The sequence below is a fragment of the Psammomys obesus genome, unplaced genomic scaffold (genome assembly GCF_907164565.1).
Source record: "Psammomys obesus unplaced genomic scaffold, mPsaObe1.curated_primary_1811, whole genome shotgun sequence".
In the NCBI taxonomy this organism is placed as follows: Eukaryota; Metazoa; Chordata; class Mammalia; order Rodentia; family Muridae; genus Psammomys; species Psammomys obesus.
Genome location: NW_026592732.1, coordinates 6,975,124 through 6,997,214, shown reverse-complemented (window position 1 = coordinate 6,997,214; position 22,091 = coordinate 6,975,124). Strand labels below are relative to the sequence as shown.

Sequence of the window (22,091 nt, the reverse complement as noted above, 5' to 3'; positions counted from 1 at the left end):
TAGCCCCACTATATTTGGTTTTGCTCATGATGGCAGTCTTTCCTTATAATGATTTAATTAAGAGAAAATATGGTAATGGATTAAGTTAGTGCCAAAAATGTTTAATAAAATAACTCTAGTGTTGTTTCCTTTCATGGAATTGGATATGATGTTACCACATAGGATTGTTACCTTATTAGTAATCTGAAGCCCACAGAAGAAAAAAGAAAACACCATGCATGTTAGACTAAGTGGGAATGTACATGCTATGGTTTTGGTAAAATAAGCATGAACTTATTAAAGGAAGTTTGTTTTAACTAATATCTAAAATTTAAAAAACAATTTAAATATACAGCTTGGTCTTTCTACACTTGGATGTACAATGTATCTAAATTAGGCATAGTGCGACTCATTTACAACTTCTTCATAAAATAAACGAACTTTTCTAGTCTTTAAAAAATAGATGCTTGGGACTTTTTCTTTTTTGTCACTTATTATTTTTTATTTATACAATTTGAATATAGTGTCAAACGAAAGAATTTTGGTAATAAAAATTACAAGAATAAAAAAACATAATATACCATAAGGTTTAAAAAAGTTTCTAAGATTGTGCCAATGATATCTTTAAGAGTACATTCATGTGCTTTATACATAACATACTTTAAACTGTAGTGTTTAAGAAATATTCAATAATGCAATGAGAGGTAGATAGATACCTTTCTAAAGGTATAAGCAGACAACCTGTTTATGATTTTAATTCAGGGAGCTCAGAGTTTCAAGGAGCCATGTAATATGAAATTGATACAGTAGATGATTGTTCAGTGCTTAGATATGACAGTAGCAAACTATTTCCACAAGTTACTTCCAACGTTTTGGATAAATTTTTTTTTCAGTTTTTTTTCCACTTTCAACAAATTATTGCAACAACAACACACATGGAAATATACATGATTTAAGACTGAAGCTATGCATTTGGGCTAATTTTTAAAGCTGAATGCATTGGAGCTCTTAAGTTCTGTAAGGTTTGTTATACTACCTTCTCAAAGACAGGTGGAACAAAAACAGGCAATCATATAATAATGATCCAGACTCAGTGCAGGGTTTTAAGAGGTTTCAAATTATATTAATGTGTTTGTGTGGTCTGGCAATAGTTCAGTATCTGAAGGCAAGAGGTATTAAAAAATGTTATTTGGGACTTTTTCTATATGCAGGTCTATGCCCTACTTGCATGCTGGTATCTATGTAGGTCAGAACAGATATTGGATCTTCTAGAACTGGAGTTATAAATGTTTTGAGCTGCCATGTGGATGCTGAGAATCAAACTTAAGTTATCTGGAAGTACAGACACAGCTCTTGACCCCTATTCCCTATCTCCAGTTCCGATCTTTCAGATTTTTTCAATACTACATTAAAGTAACATGTATAGTCAATGAGCTGTCATTAGCACATGAGAAATTCTTACTTCTCTGTTTACAGTGTCATGCACATTAATTTTCAGCGGTCACGCCACACTTCCACAGCACACTCCTTTCCTATCCTCCAGGAACTAGCGTTCATTCTTCAACTTCTAGTTCTCCTGTTTTATACTCTCCATGAATGTAACATGAGGGCATTCTTGTCTTTCTGTGCCTGCTTTGTTTCACCTAGCATAATGACCTCCCTCCAGTTTTATCCATGTTACCACTGATAACAGATCACAGTCAGTGGCTGAAAGGTACTCCATTGTGAATTCACGCTGTATTTTTGTGAAGGATCCTTAGATTGTTTCCATTTCTCTGCTGCTGCAAATCACACTGCTCGGAATGTGAGGCATCTCTTCACATCATTGCATTTCCTTGAATATCTAACTTTTGGGCTTGCAAGATTTTATCATCATCTTAGTTTTTACTATTTTGAGATGTTGCTGTTCAGTTTTCCTTGTCGGCTGGAGTTCACATTTCAGCAACAGCACTGGAAAGGAAAAAGCTCACATTCCTTTCTCCAAAGCCTCAGCAGTACCGTGTACAGAGTAGCCACAGAAGCCAGAAGAGGCTGCTCATATCTGCTAGAACGGGAGCCAAGATGGTTTTGAGCTTTGCTATGGGTGTTGGGAATTGAACCTGAGTCCTACTCATGGGCAGCAGGTGCTCTTAACTGAGTCATAGCTCCAGGCCCATAAACTTTACCTTTGCTTATGATTTAGTCTGATCATTTGTGTGTGATATTTAGATGTTTGTGTATCGTCTGAGTTCTGCAGCTCATTTCTTGTTTACCTGGTTTGTTTATATGTTTTTTTTTTAGTTCTTCATATATTATGAGAATAAATTCCTTATCAGCTGTATAGTTTGTCTTGCCACTTAGTTTTAAATATACAGAAGACAGATTTAGTATGCTTTTAAATGAAATTTTCTCAGATGTAGCCTACAGACAGCTTGGTCTCCATTTGGGTTCCCTAGTAAGCAGAGATGAGACAGTCTCTTATATAAACTCAGTTGCTTGCTCCTTTATTACATCTCCCTGGTGGGGTGACATAAACAGCCCACAGAGGAAGATGATCCATGCAGTCCTGGTGAGACCTGATAGGCTACGGTCAGACAGTAGGGGAGGAAGACTTCCTCTTTCAGTGGACTAAGGAAGAGGGAGGAAGGGTGGGACTAGGAGGAGATGAGGGATGGGACTACACCCAAGACACAAAATGAACATGTTGTAAAATAATAATAATAATATTAACAAAGTTAAAAAATAAAATACATTTTAATAAAAAAATGGAAAAATCATGGCTTACTAGTTAGTTTTAATATCTTCTGAAGTGAAATATGATCCCAAAATGTTACTGTTAATAAATCAATATATATTAGGTTATTTTGAAGAGCCACATGTAGTTAGTATATAACAAAGTAACACACCAAGTAAAGACTAAAGCCATAGAGACAGTTATGTTTTCTAGTCTCCCTGAATTACTTTGTAGTCCCCAGACTATAACATCACCCTTAAAGTAACTGTATTCTTCTTTATTGTGAAAGGAAAGTTTGAATAGGATTTTAAGTAAATGTTAATAGATAATAAAAAGCCTTAATAGAGAATGTAAACAGGGATCTTAAAAGATGTCTGCCTCCACTCAGTATTTCTATTTTGGGTGCAGGCAGAAAAGCTAACCCAGTTTCAGGTGTCAGCTGCATTAGTGTGCAGTGCTCTGCCTGTCCTTGGCTTGCGAACCACTTGGCTATGTGAAAAATAAGACTTAACTGCAGAAATAAATCAGCATTTTTGAGCCCCTAAACTCCCATTTAACTGTGAGAAGTTAAAGGTCTCGATTTCATGTACAAGGGCCCCAGCCTCACCATATTTCACAAATCATGACTCAGCAAATACCATCATAGGAGACTCATGATTCTTTAAATAACAGCTTTTAATTGCTCATTCCCTTCTTTGAATTTTAAACCATAACCAACAACTTGAGAAAACATCAGCGAAATCCTGTGAAATATATTTGATTGAAATATTATTTTGTGAATTATGTGTGAATAACAAATGAAACTTATTATGTAGAGGGATCATGTTGTCAGATAGGAGACATCCTTGAAGTTAGAGTCTAATTAGCACAGTGGATATTTCACTGATACTCCCCAGGCCTAATCAATAAGTTCAATTGAATATTTCTAATCATGTCTTCTTTCTAATTAAAAACAGAACATTTTTATACAGTATGTTTTGATTATGGCTCACCTTCCCCCAGCTCCTCCCAGATCCATCCCACTTCTCCACCTACCCAAATCTTTACCCTTTTTTCTCTGTCTTATTAGAATACAAAGAAGCATATAAAGAACAATAATATAAATGAGAATATAAAAAAGCATAAAATACAATAAAATAAAACCAAACAAACCAGAATAGTACAAAATAAACAAACGGGAAAGGAGCAAAAGGAACAAGTGTAAAAAAACACAGTTGCTAAGACACACACATTCACACACAAGGAAAATCCATAAAAAGAAACCCAAAATTAAAAAAATAAAAAACATAAAATATATTGCTTCTTGGGCTTTTGGCTAAGATCAAGTGTAGTATCTGTTCTTTCAGTTTAATATCTGATACATCCTCTATAGGAGGACAATATATTAAATGGGTTTATGGAACTAGGAGTTGAAATAGGAGCTTGCTCCATCCACTCCACGCATTGACCTGGTATTGCAGTACCTCCAGGAATGGTACACCCCCTGGGGGAATATTTAGAAAATAACTATAAAATACATATGAAACATCTATAAGGTTAAAAAAATACCTCCAAAACATACCACTGAGTTTGTTTTGTATTGATTATCTACTACTGGGAATACAGTGCAGTTCGCCCTTTAAGTTTTGTTTGTACAGGCTGGAGAGATGGCTCAGAGGTTAAGAAACCACTGGCTGCTCCTCCAGAGGTGCTGAGTTCAATTACCAGCAACCACATAGTGGTTCACAACCACCTATAAGGAGATGTGGTGTACTCTTTCAGTGTGCAAGTGCACATGCAGGCAGAACATTGTATACATAATAAATAAATAAATAAATCTTAAAGAGAGTTTGGTTTGTATACCTAATTAAACTTCATTAGAGAAACCTGAACTTTTCTTTGTGAGCCAGTATCAACTGCAGATAGCTTCTAGGTTAAGGACTAGCTTGTGTCCTTTGAAGTTATATATATATATATATATATATATATATATATATATATATATATATTTCTTTATTAATTACACTTTATTCACTTTGTATCCCCCCTGTGGTTCCCTCCCTCCTCCCATCCCAAACCTGCCTTCCTCCCCCCTCTGCATGTATGCCCCTCCCCAAGTCCACTGATAGGGGAGGTCTTCTTTTCCTTCCATCTGTTCCTAGTCAATTAGGTCTCATCAGGAGTGGCTGCATTGTCTTCCTCTGTGGCCTGGTAGGGATCCTCCCCCCTCAGGGGGAGGTGATTAAAGAGCAGGCCAATCAGTTCATGTCAGAGACAGTCCCTGTTCCTATTACAATGGAACCCACTTGGATACTGAACGGCCATAGGCTACATCTGTGCAGGGGTCCTAGGTTATCTTCATGCATAGTCCTTGATTGGAGTATCAGTCTCAGAAAGACCCCTGTGCTCAGATTTTTTGGTTCTGTTGCTCTCCTTGTGGAGTTCCTGTTCTCTCCAGATCTTACTGTTTCCCACTTCTTTCATAAGATTCACTAAACTCTGCCCAAACGTTGGCCATAAGTTTCAGCAACTGCTTTGATAGTCTGCAGGGCAGAGGCTTTCAGAGGTCCTCTATGTCAAGCTCCTGACTTGTTCCCTCTTTTCTCCTTCTTCTGATGTCCATCCTCTTTGCCTTTCTGAATAGGGATTGAACATTTTAGCAAGAGTCCTCCCTCTTGATTAGTTTCTTTAGATGTAAAGATTTTAGTAGGTTTATCATATATTATATGTCTATATCAGTGAGTATATACCATGTGTGTCTTTCTGCTTCTGGGATAGCTCACTCAGGATGATCTTTTCCAGATCCCACCATTTATGTGCAAATTTCATGATATCCTTGTTTTTCATTGCTGAGTAATACCCCATTGTGTAGATCTAAAACAATTTATGTATCCATTCCTCCATTGTGGGACATCAGGGTTGTTTCCTGGTTCTGGCTATTACAAGTAAAGCTGCTACAAACATGGTTAAGCAAATGTCCTTATTGTGTACTTGAGCCTCTTTTGAGTATATGCCTAGGAGTGGTATAACTGGATCTTGAGGAATCGCTATTCCTAGTTGTCTGAGGTATTGCCAGATTGATTTCCAGAGTGGTTGTACAAGTTTACATTCCCACCAGCAGCATTCCACACCTCTCCAGCATGTGTTGTCATTTGAGTTTCTGATCTTAGCCATTCTCATGGGTGTAAGGTGAAATTTTAGTGTTGTTTTGATTTGCATTTCCCTGATGACTAAGGACATTGAACATTTCTTTAAGTGTTTCTCTGCCATTAGATATTCCTCTATTGAGAATTTTCTGTTTAGCTCTGTACTCCATATTTTAATTAGATTCCTTTTTTTGTTGCTGTTTAACCTTTTAAGTTCTTTATATATACTGCATATTAGTCCTCTGTCAGATATAGGGTTGGTGAAGATCCTTCCTTTGTAGTTTTGTTGTTGTTTTGTTTCAGGCCTGGGATCCCATCTGGCTCAGACTTATGTAGGTCCAGAGCTTTTATGTGGGCATATATGTATCAGTCATGTTCTGTCCATAAGGGCTTGCTCCCTTGGTGGTCTCTGTGCCCTCTGGCTCTTACACTCTTTCTGTCTTTTCTTCTGTAGAGATCCCTGAGCCCAAAAAGAAGAGATTAGATGGATACATCCCATTTAGAACCCAGAGTTCCAAGGTCTCTCACTCTACATTTTCAAGTTGTGGGCCTCAGTATATGTTCCCATCTACTGCAGGCAGAAGCTTCTCTGATGATGGCTAAGCAAGATATTGATCTATGAGTATAGCAGAATGTCATTAGAAATCCTGTTATTGCAACATTCCTTTTGCAGACCAGTACTATTTGGGTTTTCCCTAAACTATGTCCTATCTAGTCTCATGTTCTTAGCCACCAGAGCAATGTCAAGCATGGGTTCCATCTTATAGAGTGAACTTTTAGTTCCAATCAGATTGTTGGTTACGCTGACAATCTTTGTGTCACTATTGTACTAGTATATCATTCAAATAGATCACCATTGTAGATCATTGTAGCTAGGTTGGTTTTTGTTTTGTTTTGTTTTGTTTTAACCCACAGTACCTTGCAGTATCATGACCACTACATATGAACCAGGTTGACATCTCTATGTTTCATGACTTATGTAAGTATTATCTTCAACAATAGGGCCTTACCAACAGTATATAGAAAGAAACCAATAGATTTGGCAATAGCCTGGGTTGTTTAGGGGATTCTACAGGGTCCCTTTGACAACAATTAAGATAGATATAACCAATTTCTAGTGTTGAGATGTCTAGTCAGGGCTTTGTCTCCCCCATTATTTTTAGATCTGCTTGTGCCTCTGAAAATGTTGGCTCAATACTAGGATCCCCATTTTGAATTGTGTAGAAGAAGAAAAGAGAACTGGCTTTGAACAATCCATGATTGGATAAAAGAGAAGAGAGGGTGATTGAGATGAAAAAAGAAAAGACAATATAAAGTGACTCCAATTCCAATGGTTGATTTTAATTATATGTTGGGTCATTTAAAAACATAATTAAGTTGATTTATCAAACAACTCCGAAAAAAGAAGTTGTAAAATCTGTTTTCCTGATATACAAAGGGGAGTTCCAAGCCAGCTGAGATTTCAATGGCCTTCTTCCTTGAGTCCAAATTTAAAGGCCTTCTTCCTTGAGTCCAAATTCCATAATTGACATTATATCAGTCTGAGGTGTCATGGTTAAAGCAGAGTTTCTCTGTGCCCACATCTCCAAAGAACTTTGCTTCTTATCATTATTACACCTAGACAAAGATAAATATATGTATATATTAATATGTATACCCTCCAACATTGTTCAATTAGTTAAATAAAAACCTTAATCTTTGTCCTTTTTGTTTATCATAATCAATCTTAATTTCTTAATTCTTCTGACATTTTAAATTTCTATTTAGTTTTAATTATTTTTAGGACTATGTATCTCTCTCTCTCTCTCTCTCTCTCTCTCTGTGTGTGTGTGTGTGTGTGTATGTATGTTTGTGTGCACATGTGAATGTAGGTGCCCAGAAAAGGCCAGAAGATGGTGTCATATCCCCTGGAGCCTGAATTACAGTGATGTGATGTGATGAGTGATGAGTGATGAGCTACACAATGGGTGTGCTAGGAACCCACTTTGGTCACGATGAGCATCAAGTTTTCTTACCTGAGGAGCATCCCTACCCCCTGCACACTTCTGCATTGTTCTCTACACAATCAATGGCCTCTGGCTCCTCATTATCCTCATTGCCCCTGTCACTCAAAAGCAATGTTTTTCATAATTACTTAAATCTGGCTTCCTGTAGTTGCAATTTTTTCCCTGTTTGCTCTTCTCCCAGTCATTAATTTGTGCCATTTCCTCCTTATTTACTCAGAGCTGTAGAGACTGTTTAAAATATAATCCCCAGGTTCTTCTTCTACCCTACATGTCTCCACATCAGTTAAGATGCTCTAGTTTTCTTCTTCCTTTCTCTGTCTTTTTTCTTCCCAGTCTTTAACTTTTACTCCATTGTCCATATATTCTTGGTTTCTCCCCATCATATGAATAGCTCCATGAAATTGGGAAATTTTTTTTTTCTTTTTGGAATGAGATATGGTCTCAGGTAACCCACAACCAATATTTGATGAACAAACCAGTAAAAACTAAAGTGCAGCTCTCTCCTAAATTGAGAAGTGTTAATGGATCAATAGGATTAAGTACATATCTCCATTTATTCTATTACAGTGTGTGCTGCCTTCTCTGTATACTCTTTCATAGGTTTGGAATAAGAGTAACCTATTAGTTGATATAAAAGAACAAGGAATTATCTCTTTAATTTTCAGCTCTCATGTTATCACAGTACTGAATATTAAGCACAGATTTAATACATGTCAGAATTGAAGGGAAATTGGATAAAGGCAGAGCATCTGAGAACAATGTGACCTCTTCCCATAGCCACAAATCAGAACCATGTCTTGAATATAATACATTAAATAGTTTGTGAATCAAGTATGTGTGGCCTTGGATTCAAGGAATGTTTAGTAAAGCCTTTGTTTTTTGAGCTTTGTCTGTCAATTAAGTGATCTGTATTATTCAATGATGGCATTCTGTGTGTTTCAGAGATCAGCTATAGCTGGGTCTTTAACGAGTTCCCTTCCTTTGTGGCGGAAGACAGTCGGAGGTTCATATCCCAAGAGACGGGCAACCTTTATATTTCTAAAGTGCAAACATCAGATGTTGGCAGCTATATTTGTCTGGTGAAAAATTCTGTGACGAATGCTCGAGTGCTCAGTCCTCCAACACCACTCACTCTGCGAAACGATGGTGAGTTACAGATTTAAAAGATCAGCATTTCATATGTAAAAGCCAAAAAAATGTGTTACTGCTGGTTTTCTAAATACTTGTCCTCAACACAAATAAACTAGAAAGCATCTCCTTATTTATAATTTCATCTCTTTAATCAGAATGTATGCCTGCCTCAGAATAAAAAGGTTGACATGAGTGATGGGGAGATGATTCAGATGGTAAAACATTTGCTATGCTGTGATTCACGACATGTGTTCAAATCCAAGCAACCTACGTGTAAAGCCAGGTGCAGCATGCCTGTAACCCAACATGAGGAAGCAGAGACAAGAACATCTCTGGAGCATGCTAGCCAGCGTGGCCAAACCAGTGAGCCAGGTGCCGAGAAGACTGCCTCAGAAAATACAGAGACTGGTTGAGGAAGACAGTTGACGTTAATCTCTGGCTTACATATACTTACACAGACACACAAACATGTGCACACCTGCATGGACAATGGTATTATGGGAATTGAATGGTTCATAGAGAATAAATTCCCATCATAATGCTACTAAAATATTAGAATCTGAGAATCTGGGAAGGAGAGCCATGTGAACTCCACAGTTCTTTCCTTACACCTTAGTGTCTCTCTGTAGCATATGTGTATTAATGGTACGAATTTTATGGGTTCGGTTTGCATTGCATTTGTAGCTCATCTGCCTTCAAATTGAGTATTAAGCTTTTAATACTTCACTGTACAATTATAATTGTTATCGCTTTTCCAATACTAAGAACAGTTGTAACTGTAAGTACTCAGTGCAGTGCAGGCAGGTGTAATGATGCTATAATTATAGGAATTGTCATCTAGCCACGGGATCTTCACATTTAAACACCTCATTTGTATTTATAGACATTTACAGTCAGGCATTGCATTAAAGAAGTCAAGTGCTCTATTATAGTTGATATATGATATGCAGATTGCTCTACTGTGCAACAAAAACTAGCTATGAAGACATTATTATGAAGCAAACTTGAGAATGAGATTTCTGATTGATTTTGCAGTATTAAACAAGTATATTTTGAGACTTTTATCGTTCTTCAGCATGCTTTTTTTCCATGAGATAGTCTCATGTAGTTAAAACTTGCTATGAACTACTATCCTCTTGCCTTCATCTGACAAGTATTGTCAGTATGTACAACCACACCCAGCTTTTAAAATTCTTTTTTTAAAAATATGTACTATCTGAGGCGATCTGAATGATAATTGTTCCCATTGAATCATATATTTAAATGCTTGGTCATCAGGGAGTGGGACTGTTTAAAAGGGCTACCTACAAAGACTGGAAGATGTGTCCTTTTTACAGTAGGTGTTGCCTTGGAGGAGGTCTGTCACTGTGGTTGGGCTTTGAATTTTCAAAATCCAAGGTCAGGCCCAGACTCTCTCTCTCTTTCTCCGTCTTACATGCATGCCTCCATGCTTCCTGACATGATGACAGTTTTAGAGGACTAAACCTCTAAGCCCCCAATTAATGTTTTCTTTTATGAGTCGCTCTGGTCACTGCATCAGTTCACAGCAATAGAGCCCTGACTAAGGCACTTTTGGAATATATTCTTAGAATATACTCTACTGAAAGACATTTGTTTATAAGTGGGTATATATGTATATACATATATGCTACTTTTAGATCATGAAATATATCATAATTCAAAATTTTAATGTTTGTATATATTTCTTTACGTAGCATATAATAGTACTACCTGTGCAAAGTAGACTACTAATAAGATATCCAAGGTAGAAACTTACTGTTACACACTTAACCAGGTTAACCAAAGGCCATATAGATAATGTCACGCATACATAAGTGAAAAATGACAACAAAGACTAAAAAATCCAATACAGAAGCTATTTGATGGTGCCTTTAACTATTGTGGCCATGTTTTCTGTTTCTTAATAACTAACTTTGAAATCTAAAAGTCAGAGATTTGGGAATCATTACTGTAGCAACATGGAATCACTGAATACATATTATTCAAGATCATTAAGCCAATTTTAAGATGTGTACACTTAAAGTGTTTCCTTTCAAAGTAAAATTTACCACTAATCATTGGAGCCTGGTAATAAGATTACCCATGGGTGCACAACTAGAGACAATGAATTCCTCTTTCCAAGAATCCATCCGAAGCCAATAGTTAAACAGGGAGGAGTAGAGCTGCATGCCCACTCCCTGAACCATGATTGATGGTTGACAAGCTCAGTTAGGCAACCACAACTCCTGCGTGATTATGAATGAACTACTGTGTTGTACGAGAACATAGCCTTTAGCAAGCCTTCTCCTCATCTTCTGGCTATTACATTCTTTCTACCCTTCTTCCTCAGAAATCCATGAACCGTTAAGGCAGTGGCCTCAGTGTCCTGAGCGCTTAAACATCACTTATTATTCTCATCATCCTAAGCAGCCATGAGCCTCTACATACACTACAATTCACTGTAAAGTGGTGCTCCTCTGACTAGGGCCGAGAGTTGCACTTGTCTCTAGCAATTAGACATCCATGTCCATGGTTTAAATAAAAAATAGTGATAAGTTTTCCTTTAGATAATACAACCTTCTCAACCACAAGAGTTTGACTGGGTTTACAGTCCCAGACATGAGTTCCTCCTGTGGAGCAAGCTTCAAACCAAAGCTGAGAATCTGCTGTTACCTACCACAATTGTCATGCTGTTATTGCACCAAGGGACACATTTTGCCCACCCTGTCCGTATTATATCTCCTAGGGTTGAAAATGGGGTAAGAACACAAATACTTTTTATCCCCTTGAAGGCTGTGTGGTCTCATGGCCTTTGTTAAGCCCATAACAAAAAGGAAAGCTATAGATAAAAGAACTCTTTCCTCTTGTAGGAGGAGGGATGGATGACAGAAGCTGGAGGGAGATGATGGAGGGTAGAGCTGAGGGTAAATATATATATATGTAAAACTGTCAAAGAACAAACTTAAAGCTGTAAAAAAAGTCACATAGATAATAAAACCACGTTGTTTCTTATATTTCTGCTTTACAAAAACAATTGCTAGTTTCAATAATAATGTTCATATATCAAGATAGCAGCACAATGTGTAGGAAAATTAAACTTCTGGTATGGTGAAAAAAGACCATGTAATTAAGAAAACGTGAGGTTCAAATAAAGCCTTGAATGATCCAAATTGCTTACAAAAATAAAAACTGAGACATTATACAAATAATCAAGAGAAGGCAGGGACATACCTAAACAAGAGTAGAGTGTAGCGTGAGGAAGCCTGGGAATGAGGTTGTGGTGACACTTGGTCACAGACCTGCAATGTAGTGCAATCCTGCATACATTGCCTGTCACTGTTTTTTCTCTCTGAGAAGTTACAGACAGGAAACTGCCATCAGTGGGAATTCCAAAGTAGGAAGGAATGTCACAATAAATCAGCCATGTTGATTTAGTTCTGGGCTAATAAGGAAGGCTGCAGGGCAAGAGATTGAAGAGCAAATGTAACACTAGAATATAGAATAAAATGTAATGGATAACACAAAGAGCTGAAAACTTTGTGCCCAACAGAAGCTAGAAAACAACAACAAACAAACAAGCAAGCAAACCTGTTGATATCAGTAATAGCAGTGAGGGGGTATCAGGATATGGGACCCCGGGCTGGAGAGGTCCCGAAGAGCACCTGATGCTGCTGTAGCAAAGGACGCGGGCTCTGTGCATAGCACTGACATCACATGGCTCGTCACTACCTGTCATTCCATTTCCAGGTGATCCAGTATCCTCTTTGGTCCTCTAGGTATAGCATACACACATGTGGAAGACATACAAACATGCAGATACTCACATGTTAGTGTAACATAAAAATTAAAATATATGTCTTTTAAGAAATGAAGCTAGGAAAGGGGGTAAAGATGAATTTATTGGCAAGTTTTAATTCTGGAATCCCTTCTCATTCTTTAAACACAATGTTTTCGTGTAAAGTAACATGGAACTAAATTTTTCAAGGGAATGGTGGGCTGGAAGGAAGCAACGCCCTTCCTCTGATGCTATGTATTTACTGCATGAGATCCTTACTCTGAAGGATCCTTAACCTTACCCTCCAACACACCCCACAGGGCAATCAATTCTACCAATAAACAAAAGGAGGCATCTATACCAGCATTCAGGTTTCCAAAACACAGTTTTAAATAGAAATTCTAAGTTAACAACTATGATTAAAACTTACAGAACTTCTCTGGTGATTACAAAAGTCATAGAAAGAAAATATGCAAAAATGGAAGCAAATAATTACAAGAAATTATTTAAATTCAAAGTTTCTCTTGTCATAATTTGATTTTTCTTTACTACTTGATAATTGAAAAGCATTTTCAGATAAGATAAGGAGTATGTTTCTGAATGTTTGCCCTCATGGAGGTCAAATACTAAACGCTGAAAATAAAAATAGAATGAGATCATGGATGAATCAATTAATGACACTGCTGTCAGCTGAAATCCCCACTGGGTTTCGGTCCTCTCAATTCAGAGGCAGGCGTTTAAACCTCTCGGTGCGGTGGCAGCACTTATAGTCACTATTTCTGCAAGCTTTGGTAAACACCTCTGTGGGGGTTTGAATATAAAATTTATATTTAATCTGCTGTGACCATAGAGTTAGCTATAAAAGTCATTTTAAGAACATTAAAATTTCATACTTTTCAGAATAAAAAGTTTTCTAAAAATAATAAAGGATGCATGAATAGGCAGAAGTTTATTTCTTTTAAGTTCAAGTAACACTTTAGTTAATAAACTCTTTGTTAGAAAAAGCACTGTGTTAGCTTGAGTTTGTCCAAAGAAAAAAATCTGGAACAATATGAGCTTGTGGGTATTATATGTGAGTTAATACCCAGAGGGCAGGAGTGAGAGGTGTAGGATGAAGTCGTTAATTGCATTATAGAGATGAGTACTTCTTCAGAAAGCCAAAAATATTCCATGTAACCAGAACCGTGAAGTATGAGCTCCAAATGACCATCATAGAGCAGGTGAAGGGCTTCCTAGAAGTGTGGGAGTAAAGGATGTATGGCTGAGTTTCTATCTCCATTTCCTAAGAGTGACCATGCAGTGACCAGTTCTGCCCTTCTGGATTGCTCTGAAGTTGCAAGCTCAGAAAAACTGATCAAAGCTATCGTGCTATTTATGATAGCATTTGTTAGAGTCTAAAAAGCCTAATCAAAGTAACATAGGCCTGCAGACAACAGGAACTGGCAGTATAGAAAATAATGAGTGTTGACTGATTTTATCACTCTGAGATTTTGTACATTTATCCATAAAAAGAAACTCAATTTAAAACCCATATATTCGCAGTGACATTCCATTTGAAAAACTAATTTTTATCTCTTAGCGCATGGGTGTCAATTGCAAATTGCTTCTTTGTTAAAGGTGAGAACCTGTGTATACTTTCCCCGTTTGGTCATGGAATCCATGTGACTTTGACCTGTGCAGGTCTTGTGCATGCTTCCATCGTCTCTGTGAGTTTATGTGTGTCAGTCCTGTTGTGCCTTGAAGACACCGTTTCCTTGGTATCGTCCCACTCCTTTGGCTCTTACAGTCTTCTGCCTCTCCTTCCACAGTATTCTGTGATATCTGCGTGGATTTGATGAAAACATACCATCTGATGCTGAGTATTCCAAAGCCTCTCAGTATATGTACACGATCCAGGTGTGAATATCTGTATCAGTCCTTAGGGCCCCACTTATGAGGCCTCGCACCCATAAGTGTAGAGAACTAACTAAACTACTAGGATCAGATATTACATTAGGCACTGTCAATAGAAAAGGGAGCGAGAGCACATAACAATTGTCCTGTGGAAGAGAAGGATTTGCTCTCACTGCTGGAATACACTCTACATGCATCCTAGCCTCGGCCTCATCCCTCAACATCCTGATGAGTTGTGTCACACATCACTAAATGGAACACACACAAACACATCAAATCATTAAAAACTTAATGAGTGATCAGATTTTTGTTACGGTTTAGAGGGTAATGGATCAAATGTTTCTCCTCTACGTAACAGAGAAAACCCTTAGATACCCATTCTAACCTCAGTTTTCTCTTTTCTTTTTTTTCATCTGCCCTCTCACTCAAACACTTGTGCTTCCTGTAATCCCTAGCACTGGCCACACTCTCCCACAGCCTCCTGTTGGCCTTCTGTGGCAATACTACACTTCGTCTGTTCTCACATGAATTCCTACTCCAATTAGGAAGTCTTATTTTAAATTGTATTTTTAAACTGCATGTTTACTGCATGAGAGGCAGTGTTTTACAAAACCACCTAAGGGGGCTAGAGAGATGGGTTAGCGATTAAGAGCATGTGCTGTTCTTGAAAGTGACCCAAATTGAGTTTCCTGAACTTGCACAGGGTGCCTCATACCTTAAAATTCCATACAAGATCTGAATCCTTCTTCTGGCCTCCTCAGCCATATTAAATTCAGGTGCATATAGCCACACAGAGACAGAGCACACACAGACATATACACACACAAACACATACACAGTTCACTTTTTTATCTTAAAAAACTATCCAAATGCTAATATAATAATAAAAACATTTGGGGAAATATCTACTGAAAGAGATTTATTGCTGTTATATTGATAGCATAAAATATCCACAACATTTCAAGGGATAGAGAGGATAGTTGACTTGTGATAATGAGTTTGGTGCACTGGGGAGATGTAGAAAAGCTAAATGTCTTCCCCAAATCCATCATATGTCAGACTAGAATCCTCATTCCTCATCCAAACTGTCTTTCTCTTTAAGATCTACATACTTCCAAATGCTACTTTTCACAAGCCTCCTCTAGTGCTATGAGATTACAGAGTGCACAAAAAAAAAAATTAAAAAAGACAAAACAGAAAATTGATGGGAAGAAGAGGAAAAATAAGGGAAGGACAGAGGAGAGAAAATGAGAGGGGAGGGGACGAGGAAGGGAAGGAGAAGGGTGGGAAGGGGGAGTGTAAAGGATAAGAAGGGAAGAGGAGAGGACAGGAGAGGAGAGGATAAGAGAGGAGGGGAGGGGACATGAGGGGACAGGAATTGAGAAGAGAGGAGAGGGGATGAGAGAAGAGCAGAGGAAAAGAGAGGAGAGAAGAGAGTAAAGAGGTGAGGAGAGGAGTACGGTAGCCCAACAGAAGCAAAATGACTGAATTACTGACTGGATGAAGAAAAGCCGGAGTAGCTCGGGAATGCATGGAGAGAAACTGGCTTCTGTCAGAGAATTCATCAGTTTTCACATTGCAAACAAAGTAGAAAGCCTGCAACACAGATTCACTGTTTGGTTTTGGGTAAACTGGTGACTTTATTTGTTTGTTTTTGCTGTTAATGAACTACAAAGTCATCAGCTGAAAACAAATGCATAGGCAAAATGTTTATTTTCTTAGGGCAAGCATTTTGTCAACAAGGAAATTATGCACAGAATTAGCTAATTAGATAATCCATGAATCAACTCCATTAATTCAATGCTAGATACAGAAGAGCAATAGAGCCATGAAATTGTTATGTGTGTGGAGATTGTGGTAGACTAAGAAAGAACTGTCAAGAAAACCAGAATAGGACAGGGACAGTGTTGGTGTTGTGCCCAATGGGCTTAATAATTTTAAAAGGAAACATTACTTTAAAATATCTGAATCAACCTCCCTGTAACATAAGTGTCCCTAAGAGGGGAAGGAAGGTTTGAGAAGATGAGAAGGTAAAATTTTGTTTGGTAGTGGGCAGTGGGATGTGACTTCCTAAGCCTTACACATAGGACCTTCTCCTCTCTCCTCTTTTTTCTCCTTCTTTCTTCCTCTTTCTCTCTCTCTCTCCCTCTCTCTCTCTTCCCTAAAAATCAGATGTCCTCCACTAAACCCAGGGAGAGTTTTCCTCTCCCTACTTCGCTGAGAATCCTTACTCTATAGATAGTTGCAAGAGACCGTGAGAAGTTTTCTGTGTCGGTACAGGAGCCGAATAAGACTGGAGCTTTACATCATTCTTCACAGGAATGTATAAACTCACTTGCTTTTTATTATTCTCTTTATTTTACTTCAATGACACTCAAAACTATATCATCTTGATACGCAGCAAGTTAAATGGAAATATCAGGAAGCCACTGGATGGTTTCTGAGTGGAATGAGTTGCATTTGTGCAGATATTCTTGGCAGTTACTCATTCCAGCAAATCAATTCTTCTTGAGAAGTCTTAAAAATAATTTAAACTTCTATCCATGCAAATAGAAATTTTTATCATGAAAATCAATATATATCATCTTATTAACTCTCAGCATGTTCCAGAAACATTGAAGAATTGCTTATTAAGTACTTACAAGTAAGATAAATTTACCAAATATATATATGGTGCTTATGCCTTTTTTCCCTGCTTTTTTACATGAGAACCAATCATTATAATTCAAGAAATCAATTTCTATACACTGTGAATCTTTTATTATGGGTACAGTAATAGTGAATATATACATAAGTCTTTTTAAGATGGGATCTATCTTTCTTTCTCTCTCTACTATAAGCTTGCCTAGAATTTACTTTATAACCCAGGCTAGCCCTGAACACATGACACTCATTCTGCCCCAGCTTCTCAAGTGCTAGGATTGCATGTATGAGAGGAAACGTCTGGCTTTAGATAGTTCTTAGCCCTGAAAGTGGGATGCAAGCTGTGAGACATGTGATTCCATGGTGAATGTGCCAGTTAAATTTTCCATGCTAAGATTTCTTGAGAGTCAGCACCTGCTGTCTCTGCTGCAGCCTCTTCCTATTTGCTGCCCTCCTATCCAGCACTCTGATTTAGCAAGCTACGAGGTGTATTCTCAAAATCAACAAAGTAGCTCTTAATCAAAAGGGTCAGCATTTTCTCAGCTTTTGTCATCCTTAGCCTTGTTGCAGGACTCATTTAAAGAAGAAAGTATTTCTTGACTTGCCAGGCGGCATGTTCTCCTAAATAGTTGTACCTGTGCCTTTCACTGCTTCTTCTAAGTCTCCTTCTAAACTATGTGTGTTGCTTAGAATCTTCTAAGGTCTTCATCACAGTATACAAGGTTCAGTTAGCTGTGTGAGGAACATTTCCGCAAAATCTTTCCCATTATCTCCTTCTGTCTACTTTTATCACCAGTCACCTCATGTTTAATCAGGAGCCTTCTTCTTACCCCTAACCAAGCTCTTTCTCAAAAGCATTGCTACATTAAATATAAACCACACAGGAGAAACCAAAGACAGGATACCAAGAAACTTGCTGTATAAAGCCTCCTTGACAAACCCACCAAGGAAGTGCATTTGTAAGAGTGACATGACACCTGACAGCTAAAATTGAGTAGCTCTGACTCACTTTAACTAACTGGGTCTGACTTACTACCTACTCTATGTTACGCTTGAGACTTAACCCATCTATGCCTCAATTTATCCTTCTGAACAAGGGTCAACATTTATTGTCTGTTGCAGAAGGATGAGCGAAAATTAAGTTCATGACTGTAAGCAAAGCACTAAGGAGGGAACCAGGAACACAGTAGGCTGAAGGGAATGTTAGCTGTTAACAGAGTTTAAGATGGAATCTCCAGAGCCATTTGCTAGTGGCAATGGAGTCACATAGTTAGAAGCCACCTTTCTGAGCTGTTGCTGTCCCAGGGTTTTTGCTGTTGATGTTGTTTGTTATGCAAATCCAGACTCATATGTGGAAAACCACTGTTTCTGCAGCTAGGAATGGGGTGGGCTGCCAATGGCACTCAGGCCCCTAAGCGCCTCCACTTGCTTCTGTTCTAAGTGCCCCCTGGATCTCAGATTCTGCTTTGTTTTTCATGTCCCTGACCCTACTCCACTTGATGACCTGTGAACTTCTAGCTCTGTCTGCAGATATTTGAACGGTTTGCCTGTGATCATGTAGCCACATATAGGTGCTATAAATAGGAATAAAACCTACCTGTAACAAGCAGTCTGACTTTTACTGTAAAAGCATCCCCTTATTTCTGCCCTCATTGAACTTCACCTCTCACTAAAATATCCACATAACTCTACAGTGAAGGCATGTGTATTATAACCCCGTGGAGTCCATCCAGAGAGTCCACCACCACCTCAAAACAGGAGAGTCTGTTAAACCTTCCTGTGTGAGCAAGCTTTGCAAAGTCGTCACCAGCACTTACTTAGCCTCTGAGACTATTCTCTTTTACTACCATACAGCTTCTTTTGTTCAAACTACTTGACTAAACATTACAGAAGAGTGCTCCTAAAAAAATGACACTTCACCATTTATTTAATTTTAAAGAGCATTAATAGGGTCCATTAATAATCACCAAAAGTCTTCATGAAATACATGTTTAGTAACATATCTGAGCTCATGCTATTGAGGTAAGGAACAAGTAGTTAAATCATCTAGGACGTTAATAAAAATGAAAAATATGGAGTCCCACATGAGAGTTACCCAATCAAAGTTGCTAAGCATTTTTAGACATCAACACTTCAAACTAGAATCTGGTAAGTTAGAGACACCATTTAGAAGCCCCTTTCTGTGGAGGTCGGGAATTTTAGATGCTTCCTTCTCTTCTCAGGGGTATCACAATCTCTGTCCAACAAAAAAGTATTAGGAATGATTCCATTTGAAGGCTGTGTCTTTCCCCAAGTAGAAAATCACTTCCAGGTCACGGGGTCAGCAGACTTTCTCAGGAGAACCTTTTAGCTGGAAGAAGATGAGGTCAACAGTGTCTCCAACCTCTGAAGTTTGTGTGCCAAAGGAAGTTCAATCCTGTTTGTGATACTTCTCTGGGGAGATGACTGAAAAAGGACTTAAAGAAGGAGCTATTTAAAGATCTGCATACAATGTTGTCCTCAGTCCATAATTCCCTAAAGATGATGAGTTCAGGACTGGAGAGATGGCTCAGCAACTAATGATGCTTACCCCTCTGCAGAGGATCAGAGTTAAGTTCTCAGCACCCATGCTGAGTGGTTGACTACCTCCTATGACTCCATCAAGGGCACAAGATGCCCTCTTCTGGCCTCTGCAGGCTCCTGCAGATGTGCGCCATAGACTCAGACACATACACATAGGAATAGATAGAGATAGAATAAGTCTGGAAACAATGAAATGACCAATGAATCAATTAATACTTTATGCCTTTGCATTTTTATGCCATGTGCTCCTTTGCAGTTTGAATTATTTTCTTTATCCCAGGTAGGATTTCCGAATAAGAAATAAATAAATAGCATCACAGTGGAGAGGCTCTTGCTAAAAACTTAGACCCCCTGGATCCTTTTCTAAGACGACGAAAGTGGCGAGATCTGGTATCTGTAATACACACAACAGAGAAGGGTTTTGTTCAGTAAGGTCAGATGACAACACATGGTTGTGATGTCTGTGCAGTAAGCTCTTTGCCTTTGTGAATGAAATGAGGACATAATCACTCCTGGGTATGGTTGAGGAGATGGTTTTCACTGTAGGAGTGAGGGAGAGAGTACAGCCAGAGGCATCTGGAAGAGTCCAAAACAGGATGAAAAAGCAGTACACTAAACATAATTCACATAATGAACAAGGCCATGAAAGGAGAGATAGACAGATGTGGGGAACAGAGAAGAAGAGAAGAGAGGAAGGCAAGAGAGGAAGCCACAGAGCCAAGAACCCAATGAGTGTATGGAGAACCAAGAGAGCACATGGTCAAAATGGCAGGTTTATTTTGGAATCAGAAGCTGAGGGAAGGAAAGGCCCCAGGCTGAAAAGGTTTAGGGTGGGCCTGTGGGTTTGAGAAGAGCAAAGAGAAGCCACAGGATCTATGTGAGCCAAGAGGCCACATGTACTCACAGATATCACAGTTAGCTGTCTCTTTGAGACAGACACTTTGAATCATTTTCAGATTTACTTAATTCAAGAATCTGGAGCACCTTTACATGCTCTCTGAAATGCACACTGATTTTCTTCTGAGGAGGGCTGTCCTCATAGGTGAGCCTTTGTTAAGACAATCTTTCTATGAATAAATTGCTGATTTTCCACTTTTGTCAGATTTCCTTGTCTTGGTCTGTTCTGCTAACCAGGCTACCTGGTTCTTCTCTGAACACCCAGTGAGGTATTTTTAAAAATCCTAACACACTATATTAATCACTTAAAACCATTCCTTTCAATTTCCTTCCTCAAAATTAATTCTCACATCTTGTCTCAGTTAATTTGCCCAAAATTGAATAATTTATGTGGGATGTTTTCAGGTTTCCTCTGAAAAAACAATAGAATTTATATTTGGGGCTAAAAATCAGTTCTGGATACTGAGCTTTCTAGATGTGTTTCCAGAAAACAGTCTGTAATATTTAAGATAGTATTGTGGCTGTTTTATATGATATGTAAACATGTTTTTGTTAAAATTCCAAGTTGGGGATTTTAGTTTGTCCACACCTGTTAAGCACCTCGTGTAGAGTGTGGTCTTGACCGGGTGGAATTAGCTGAATTCCAAGGATGTTGAGGGGTTTAACTATGACAGCCCAGAGGAAGAAGGCACAGCTGCTTGGAAGCGGACTGCTCGTGTCTGGTTCATCCTGTGCTGCCTTTGTTGTAACCTGGACTTCGGACGACTGATATTGGGATTGCCCCCAACAGAATCCTAAGACCCTACCCAGAGGAAAGCAGCAGGGAACTCCGCTCCTAGTCCCCACTAACCTTCTTTCCCTCCTACCCAGTGTTGGGCTGTTGGAAGGGGGAGAGAAGCATCTAATGATCTTAACTAAAGTAGGTTTGTTAAAGTCAACAGGATAGTTTGTTCCACAATTTACCATGGTGATATAATTTATCTATTTACCACAAATCCAAATACTAAGTCCCCTTTAAATATACTATAACTCATATATTAAAATGAGTGTTGTGTTCTTCAAAATACACATTCTGGAAGGTAATTGACTTAGGCCAATATATTCTGTCATTCAATTTATTTTAAAACTCTTTGATTTATCTTCCTATTTCATGTCCTTTGTCATTTAGTGGTGTAGACAGAAATCAGTGAGGTAAATGGAAGATTAGAGGCTTCTTTTGACACAGGTTTCACATACCTTCCACGACTGATTTAAAAACAAAAAAAAAAAAAAACCAAACAAACAAAAAAACATTTTTGAGGTGGATGTGTGCCATTCTCATGTATGTATTTGTGGAGGTCAGAGGTCAGCTTCAGTTTTAAGAGGCC

At 38.3% G+C, this 22,091-nt stretch overlaps 1 protein-coding gene and 1 non-coding gene across 2 annotated transcripts in view; both read left to right on the top strand.

The window, feature by feature from the left end:
- Cntn5 (contactin 5) overlaps positions 1-22,091 on the top strand; it is a 1,192,645-nt gene that overhangs the window by 802,154 nt on the left and 368,400 nt on the right. The window contains exon 8 of the mRNA XM_055615494.1: positions 8,766-8,969. Within this exon, the coding sequence (XP_055471469.1) occupies positions 8,766-8,969 (204 nt within the window). The remainder of the gene's footprint in view (positions 1-8,765; positions 8,970-22,091) is intronic.
- Positions 3,988-4,177, top strand: LOC129683075 (U2 spliceosomal RNA). The gene has a single exon (XR_008721091.1). It is a non-coding gene; the product is annotated as a U2 spliceosomal RNA (small nuclear RNA).